Source organism: Nuphar pumila, chromosome 8, assembly GCF_984573655.1.
Source record: "Nuphar pumila chromosome 8, dmNupPumi1.hap1.1, whole genome shotgun sequence".
Classification (NCBI taxonomy): Eukaryota; Viridiplantae; Streptophyta; class Magnoliopsida; order Nymphaeales; family Nymphaeaceae; genus Nuphar; species Nuphar pumila.
The window spans coordinates 123,449,093-123,458,664 of NC_143256.1; the positions used below are offsets into that span (position 1 = coordinate 123,449,093).

At 38.2% G+C, this 9,572-nt stretch overlaps 1 protein-coding gene across 3 annotated transcripts in view; it reads right to left on the minus strand.

The window, feature by feature from the left end:
• The window catches only part of D2HGDH (FAD-linked oxidases family protein), a 74,653-nt gene extending 66,490 nt beyond the window's left edge, over positions 1–8,163 (minus strand). For 2 of the 3 annotated variants that reach the window (XM_090016602.1, XM_090016601.1), the window contains exons 1-2: positions 8,008–8,154; positions 6,079–6,398 (exon numbers count right to left, since the gene is read on the minus strand). In XM_090016602.1, coding sequence (XP_089872728.1) covers positions 6,079–6,398; positions 8,008–8,119 — 432 coding nt within the window. In that variant the 5' untranslated portion in view covers positions 8,120–8,154. Of the gene's footprint in view, positions 1–6,078; positions 6,399–8,007 lie in introns of all 3 variants that reach the window. The other variant, XM_090016600.1, reaches the window with a different exon arrangement.
• Positions 8,164–9,572: the final 1,409 nt, after the last annotated feature.

Here is a 9,572-nt window from a genome sequence, read left to right on the forward strand (position 1 = left end):
TATGATGTATATTTATATATATATATATATATATATCTATATACATAGATTACGACACATACACATATATATAATATATATATGTCTATGTGTCTATCTATATATATAAATATATATATATTTATTTTGTAAAACCCGATAGGGGTATTTCTGTAATTTCACCCTATACACGCATATCATTGATATGCTTTTCTCTTTTTCTTTTTCCTTTATTCTTTTTCCTTTTTTTGCTTTTTTCTTTTTTTGTTTTTATTCACTTAAGAGGGGTCCACATAGAGTCGTTGGACCCCTCCAACGGTCATAAATATGACCGTTGGAGGGGCTCCAACGACTCTATGGGAGCCCCTCCTTGGGTCCCTTGCTGTGTATAAATAAGGGGCACAGCCCCATGTATTTACCAAGCTTCTCTTGAAGCATTCTATGAAGTGAGATATATTTTTTTATCTTCTTTTTGTGCTTGACCACTTTTATGGTTTATTTTGCCCTTTAGTGGCATCTTGTGTATGTGCGTGCTTTCGTGCTTTCGCTTGGAGACGTTGCTCTTTTCATTTGGCACTTCATTACAGTAGGAACACATACACATTTGTTTTTCAGGGCCACAAGATAATTCTTCTTCCCACCAAGGAGCCCGAGCTTCCCCGTCTCTCGAACCTACTAGACCGATCTTACCTCCTTGAGCTGCCCGAAAATTGGCATTTTCCTCCTACATTTACTATGCATGATCTAAGTGCTTCCTGTGAGAACAACAAGTCGTCGGAGACGACTTTTTCCCAACCAAGGGAGAATGATGCAGAGCAAGAAGGACCCAGGTTCATACAGCGTGACTCACGTAGAGGACTGGATTTGCACTCTGAGAATCGGATCCAAGCAGTGGATCCAATTCCCATACTGGTTCCAAGACATGGAGGAGAGGTACCACTGTGTACCAACGCCAGGCAAGCATAGAGAATACGAGTCGGACAGCTCCAGATCCAACATCATGCCAAAGCAGCAGTGGGGCCGGGGCCGGACCCGTACCCGGATCCAGCCAAAGTCTTTAAAAACCCCTCTAGGGTTTTGTGTGCAGGCAGAGATTATTCAGAACTGGCAGCAGCCGTATTTTGTCTTCAACAGTTTTCCCTTCTTTTTTTTCTAAATTGTTTTCTTCCTTTCAATCGTATCAGTTGTTTCTTTTTTTTCTTTTAACTTTTCATTGTTAGTTCCCTGTCAGTCTATAGTTACGTACATTGTTCATTGGGTTTATTAATCAAATAAAAGTTTTTGAGGCCCATCTTTCTCGTTTTGGGCATTCTCTCATTTCTGCCAACGCACCACCGTGAGGGTCATGCTTTCATTAGCCAACGTCAACAGTGTCAAAGCTGATTTCCTCTTTACTGCACGCGCGCCTTCACCAATCAACGTCAACAGCATCAACGCTGATTCCTCCACTGCATCAGTATTTCTATAATTCTGCCCAATAGGGGCATTTTAGTCTTTTTTTATTTTCCTTTTTTTTTCTTTTCCCTATTTTTATTTTTCTTATCCTAATTGTAAATGCAATTAATGCATAAGCATTGAGGGTCCCAACTAAGAGTCGTTGGACCCCCAACGGTCACAAATATGACTGTTGGGGGCCCAACAACTCCTTGTTGGGCCCCCCAATGCCCTCTCTCACTCTCTCTCTTTTGCTTATAAATAGAGGGGTAAACCCCTTTGTAACGTGTGGCTTTTTCAAACCTCTTTTGCTTTATAAGATCCTTCTTTTTAGCAAGCCCTTGTTGGCTTTGTATTTGTCTATTGTGGACTTGTTCTTTGCATCTTGTTTGTGAATGTCCATTGTAGGACATTGTGTTTATTTCCGCTTATTTCATTACAATCAATTATGCAAGAGTCGTGAACTTCCATTTAATTCTTATAATAACAGAGCTTTGAAACCTTTTGAGATCATTTATTGTGATGTTTGGGGACCTGACCCCGTTTTGTCTTTCTTAGAAAGTCGCTATTATGTCACTTTCATTGATACTTACTCTCGATTTACATGAATTTATTTTATAAAACAAAAGTCTGAGGTGTTTAATCTATTTTGTAAGTTTTATGCTTTCATTCAAAATCAGTTCTCTTCTAGCATCATTAACTTCCAGTGTGAAGGTGAATTTTCGTCGAAAAAATTTATTGATTATCTTTAGAGTAATGGAATTAACCATAGAATTTCTTGCCTGCAAACACCCCAACAAAATGGTGTGGTTGAAAGGAAGCATTGTCATATTGTTGAGAGCGATTTGTCCCTGATCCATGCCAGTAATATCTCGATAAAAATTTGAACAGAAGCAGTTCGTACGAAAGTACATGTTATAAATAGGCTATGAGAATCCTTGAAAATAAATCCCCTTTCTTTGCCTTGTTTGGGAAACACCCAGATTACAATGACTTGTAGGTCTTCGGATGTATTTGCTACGTCCATATTGACAACACACAGAGAAAAAATTTTGAGAAGAAAGCTCGGGCTTGTAGATTTGTTAGATATGTTGATGATTATAAAGGCTTTAAGTGTTATGATCTTGATACACGGAAAGATAAAATTTCAAAGAATGTTATATTTGATGAAAACAATTCTTTGGGCATTTTCAGTGATCATTTGTTGCAGGACAACAAAGATGTTGAAATTTATCAACCATGGCTAAGTGTTGATATTTTTGCTTCCATGAGCCATGAAGATTTGAGTCAAAGCGTTCATTTACCCACTATTAAGGGTGTCAATGGGTCTGGTTTACCCAAACCCGAACCAAACCAGGTATGGTGATAAATAAGAAGACCCAATTAGAACCTGGGTCCAGACCCAAAGGTCTGATTAATACATGGATCCGGGTTTAGTTTGTGAAATTTTATACCAAACCCGGGCCCGACCCGAGTTCCGATTAAGACCCATAATTTTTCAATGTAAAAATGATAAAAAATATGGTTTTAATGGGTCTGATTCATGTAGTTCTTATCGGATCCAGGTATGGTTTCTCTTATGGTGGTCTGATTAGACTCGGGTCCAGATCCGATACCATACCCAAAATTAGGGCCAGGTCTGGTTCCACCTGGGTTTGAAACAAATCCGACCTGTTGACACCCTTACCTACTATTGAAGAAATTGTTCACAATTAACATGAAGAGAATCATGGGTAGAATGAGGCAGATGGTAGGTGGGACATCTACGAGATTCAAGGAAATGATACGTGTATTCAAGGAGAAATAGAAAGCTCACAACAATAATGAACAGCCACAAATCAAGAAAGAAAATCAACATCAGTTACCGCAGATAAGAATATCTACTAGAGTGAGACGTCCCATTGAAAGATGGGTGAGTTATGAACACTTAAGTGCTGATTTTCAGATGTTCTTGACTCAAATTGAGAAACAAGAAGAGCCCAAGAACACACATGTACAGGTTGAAAAGATCCATATATGAGCTCAAACAAGCTTCTTGCTCTTGGTTTGAAAGCTTCTCTCTAGAGATGAAGAGGTATGGATTCTACCATTCTCCTTTGGATTATCCACTTTTCAAGGGGGGAAACTTTATTACCCTGCTTCTTATTTACGTGGATGATATAAACATCACAGCGAGTTCTAATCAGCATGTTGATGACGTGAAAGACTTTAAATAAATGGTTCAAAATAAAAGATCTTGGTGAATTGAGATATTTTCTTGGGGTTGAAGCAGATAGCAATTGTGAAGAGCACAGATTGATGCAACATAAATACATGGTTGATCTCTTAGTCAAGATAAGAATGAGAGATTGCAAAACCAGTGCTTACTCCTAGCCCTATACATCAGAAACTTAGTGCAAATGAAAGAGAACTTTATGTAGATTCGACTGAATACCGAAGTGTGGTTGGTATGTTGCAATATTTCGCATTCACTCGTCTGAACATTGTCTTTGTTGTTAATCAGGTATTGCATGCATGAGCCTCGGTCTGCCCACAAGGAAGGAAAAGGTAAAAGGAAGATGTTTTGACTATTGTGTCCTTTTCTGATGCAGATTGGGCAGATGAGAGGTCAGTATCCGGTTATCGAGTTTTTATTAGAAAAAAATTGGTCTCATGGAGCAGCAAAAAGCAAAAGACAATAGCTAGGTTTAGTACAAAAGCAGAATATCGATCCATGGCTGTTGTGGCTGCCAAAATTACATGGATTAGATACCTTTTGAATGATTTGGGAGAAGTGATTCCATGGTTCATTCCTCTTTGTGATAAACAAAGTGCAATCAAGATATCCTTGAATCTTATGCATCATGGAAAGACTAAGCATATTGAAATAGACAAACATTTCATCAGAAAAAACATTGAAGATCAAGAGTTGGAGGCCAAATTTGTTAGAACGAAAGATCAACTACCTGACCTTTTCATAAAGGGATTGACTAGACAAAGATTATGGTTTCTGAAAAGCAAGTTTTCTATGATAAAAGACTATGTACAACTTGAGGAAGATTATTTGGATGTGACGTAATTTGGAGCTGGATCCGATTACCTGATCCATGTTTATATTATGGACTGTATTTGCCTATTTGTTTTTGCATTATGTACCAAGGTTGCCAAACTAGGAAGCAGACGCGAAAGCGGGAAACAATATGGGAAGCAAAAGTGGGAAGCGAGGCATTTTGAAAGTTATAGGAAACGGGAAGCGAAGTATCAATTATAAAGCGAAATATGAATAAAAAATGAAGTAATATGGCAACTGAATAGGAATCGAACAAGAAGCAAATAAAAACTTAAATAAAATTGATTATTCTTATATTTCATGCTTTTTCAGTAAAAGAGTTAATTTTTTGTTAAAATCTAAGAATGATGGTTATCAATTTAGAGAAAGTACATGGGAAGTGAGTGGAAGCGTGAGAGGAAATACATGAAAAACATGAAAAGAAACATGAGAAAAGCATATAGGAAACATAGACCATGTGTGTGGGAAAAATAGAAGAAGCGTGGGGGAATCGAGATTCCCATGAAGTTTCGGAAGCGAGGAGTATCGTGCTTCCGAAGCGAGTTTCTAGGAAGCGTGCTTCCCACCTACCCAAAAAGCTTCCGGTAACTCTGTTATGTACCCCTCTTCTGTACAGTTTTGTAGTTGTATTAGTAGGGGTATTATTGTCCTGTAAATTATTTTCTGTTTTCAGCATATAATGGAAAGGAATAGGGCACGACCCACATTGGGAATCATGCCATCATACAGCCCTAACTCCTTTGTGTTGTCTCCGCTATTCTGCTGAATATTTCTGGAATACCATAAATCTCACACACGGCATGTCTGATTTTATGCATGATATTTCCTTCTGAGTTGATATTTATGTCAGTATTTCTCTTCCTTTTTCATGTCTAAAGTTATGCCAGGATTGCATTCTCAAAGTTTTTCTCAATAGTACGCAGCATGAACATAATGAGTTTCCCGTGATAATTTCAATCAAATGAGAAGCATCTTCATCTCAACACAATAATTATCAGTAGGTTCTGTACATTCATTCCTCGACCTACAACATACAATCACAGAAGTCCATGTTTATGTCTAGCACAAGATAAGATAACAAGACAAACACCCAAAGTGTCCAATTGGATTTGGTTATTCTGGAATGTCCAAATACAATCATATTTCCTTCTATTTTCATTTTCATTACACAAACATTAGCAGAAAGAGAAGCACACTTCAATTTCCTATTAATCTAACAGTACAGTAAAGAAAAAACAAAAACTATAAAAAATTCAACATTGAGAAATAATGGTTGGGGCACAGGAATCAAAACAATATAAACATGTGCACAACAACAGTCTTTGAACAAATCACTTATAAATATATGTGTATGCATGCACAGGATAAAACCAGAACTTTAACATTCAAGAAGACGTAATATAACACATTACTCTTGATACTAGTTATTGTCCAGTTGAATGAAGAAGCAAGAAGATGCTAATGCAAAGCAAGCTAAAACAAATAATTGTATAGTGGCACACCAAAAGAAACAGATAAGAAACAATCACATCAATATGAAGATGTCAATTACAGATGAAAAGAATGCAGAACTCTGGCACTTAGCAAGATATTACTTAATCATAGAAACATCACACCTCTTCTCTGCTACAAGGTTGAAGTAAAAGACGACTTGAGCCTTTGTATTTTTTCATCCAATCCGTGTTTGCAGCCAACAATCTATCCTCATCTTGAATAACATTTTTGACACCCAGTATCTTCTGGAAATGGTTTATATCCTCTGGAGTAATTTTAGAAAATGAAGGGTTCCGTGAAACTTTTGAGGCCAAAGAACCAAACAATCTGTTTGTGATCCTCCAAATCCCACCTAGACCTACATCACTTGAAGGGCAAAATTTTTGCCTGTTTCCCTTCAAAGAGTCATAGATGATTTCATGTTTTTCCTTCAGTTGAATACCTGCATAAATTTTAGCAAACTCTCTTTTGGAAGTTACATTGCATTATGGCATTTAAAGAAAGTCATGCACAAACATGTTCAAATGAGAAGATGAAAGCAGAGGTTCTGATTGAGAAAATATAGAGAAACCAGTGACAAACATCAGATTGCATGGGAAATTTCCCTCATCTGTCTTATGCAACACACGTGGCATGCAAATACATGCATGTGTGTATGATTGTAAAAAATAAACTTCAAGTTTGTTAATACAAAAGAGATGCATAAACAGGCTGAAAGAAATGTTCAGGTTTCCTTCAAGTTTATTAGCACAAACACATACACATAAAAATATGTGTGGAAGTTAACTTGAAGGGAAACATCGATTGCATAATTCATTTAGCACTATGAAGTTGCATATTTGTTACTAAATACCATATGCTCCTTTGGCATTACATACCATGCAGGAAATTACCAATAATTAGTAACAAATATTTATACATTAACATGCTAAAAGATGTCGCCAAATTGTTAACTTCCACAAGTCACATGCATATACTTATATGACTTAATCTACACATCAGCTTATCATGATCTAGAGCTAATGTCCTCTCGCATAAATGTAGGCTTATTTTCAAGAACTAGTGCATGTGTTTTCCAAGGTATAAGGGGGCATGCCTCTAGTTGGTGGGATGACAACATTACCGGGAAATGAGCTGGGTAAAAGTTGCTTAAGAAATTACACTTTGTGGAGGCTAGGATTCGTGAATGGTTAAAGAGGAAGTACGACATAAATTATGTCTTACCAACAGCTGGGAGCAAGAGTTCCTAGAGTAATAAGAATCTTTACACAAGAAAAAAACAGAAAATTTAAAGCTATATTTTCACTTTTGCAGCTAATGGTCTAAACAGTCTTTTTGTTTATGAAGTCCAAGGCTGCGGCACATAAAGGAGTGTGTGCAGATGTTCAGAATGTGTAAAAACAGTCCAATGCTATCTAAATTCTGGATATCATTAGCCTAGTGACAGTCTGCATTCCAGGGTTGGCTTCATGATGGCAGTTAGTGGTCCAACTTCAAATGCTAAACTTGAACATTTCTAGCATGATATATAGCAAATATGTCATGCAAAAATTAAAGTAATATCATGTTTAGAAATAGAAAAAATGGATCATGTAAGGGGTAATATTTGGTCGCGGTGCCATAACCATCCAATCTAGCATGAAATCATGAGCACGAGATGTATCGAGTCAATCTGATTCTGAGCACATAGACATGTTCAGCATGCTAGCTCTGGTGCTAAGGATCACAACTTCGATCGTGTAATTTCAGCGCAGAAACATGATTGTTTTGCACTGTGAGAATTTTGAACATTGCAAGTCGTTGATTTTTCAAGCTGTCGAAAAACCTGCTTACACGCCTTAATTGCGCGATCTAAAACCCATTTCTTACTAAACAAACCTTGAAGATCGCATCTGTGAGGTCTGATCTACCAAAAATTCAAAAAAAAAGGAAAAATGGTGTTTTCTACTGATTACGACGTCATGGCGACATGATCGAACATGTTCCCTTAAAAATGAATATGTAGTCTCTCTCTCTCAAATACGGGAACAGTTGATGGATGAAGCGGATACCTGAATCAACATGAGGAATTCTTGGGTACCCACAAATTGAATCGTGGGGGCGACCAAGTAAACGATTGTAGCAAAGGCGGGCGAAGCTCTGAGAGGCTCTCCATCTCCCCATTCGCCCGATTCCCCAACGAAGCTCTGCCTGCAACTCGCAAGTTGAAGACCGGAATGCCGACGCTTCTCTTACATATAGTTATTTTTTCATGAAGGAGAGGTGGGGCCGCCATATGAGGTGAGGTGGGCCTTCTTCGAGAGGATAGTGCGGCCTCTCTCGCAAATATCGCCGATATTTTGAAAACAGATAAAGATGAAAACAGTTCTCTTTTATATCTTTATTTACATCAAATATTTTTACATTCTTATGTTCGGGTTAATACTTGGTGCTATTGAAGACACGAAACTGCTGAACTGAAAATCATACGTTTAACGATCAAACTTTGAATCGTGTTATTTTTTGTGTTGTGAAATTTTGGTGTATTATGAGCCATTGATTTTGAAGCTCATACATGCTACAATCACATGATTTTTTTTTTATATTTACACTGAGAAACCACCCCAGGATCATAGACCTAGCGGCTGCCTGTCGTACTTAAAGATCATTGTCCTGACAGCGTAAAAATGCGTGGGGTGATTCAAAACTCGTTTTATACTAAATAAACATTATAGATTACATCCAAAGGACCGATCTAAAGAAAATTATAAGAAAATAAAAATAATGTAATTTATACTCAATAGTTTCATGCCTTCGATAGCATCAAATATCAACCTTTTATGATGAACTCTGACGCTCTGATTGTTGGAACAAAGGTGGGATGTTGCAGTTTGGTAGGAGTTGGCAGTGCAAAAGTAAAGATGGAGGAAGGAGAGACGGTTGAAAGTGACGATAACAGAGCGATTGATCCAGGAGGTTGGCCTCTCCTTGGCGTCAATGGGAGAGTTACTGCCACTTCCCCAACTTCGGTGGGGTCAGCGGTTAATGCAGAAATCATGGACTTCTAAGGGGCTTCATCTGAGGCGAGGATTTCATGGGCTCAAGTAGTTGATGGAGGCAGACGAGAGCAGGTGAGCCCTGTTACAGTGATTCAAGCTAACGCATCGAACTCCCAGTCACGAACAGAGAGGTTCACACGGTTGAAAAAGAGTTAAGGTGGGGGCACCCAGCTTTCGGGAACAAGTTCGATGGAGCATTGGCAATGGGTCCCATATCGAATTTTGGTGTCAACAAGGAATCCTGATTCATCAGATACCTCAGAACACTAGCAACGTCCTGTAAGGCACATAAAGGTAAAAGCTCCACAATGCTCATATGTGGACTCAGTCCTGCAAGTGCCAGCATCGATCAAAGCTGCTGTGAATGCCCAAGTTTGGGATCCAGGTAAGTCAGACCAGATTCACTGGCTCCCAAATAACAAATTTTCTGTAAGGTCTGTGTGGGACACACTGCGAATTAAAAAACAGAAGGATGCAGTGATGAAACTAATCTGGACCAGGCAGCTTTGAGATGTGCAGTCGAAAGTCGATTAATGACGCATGATCGGCTATATAAACTTGGTCATCAATTTCCGAGT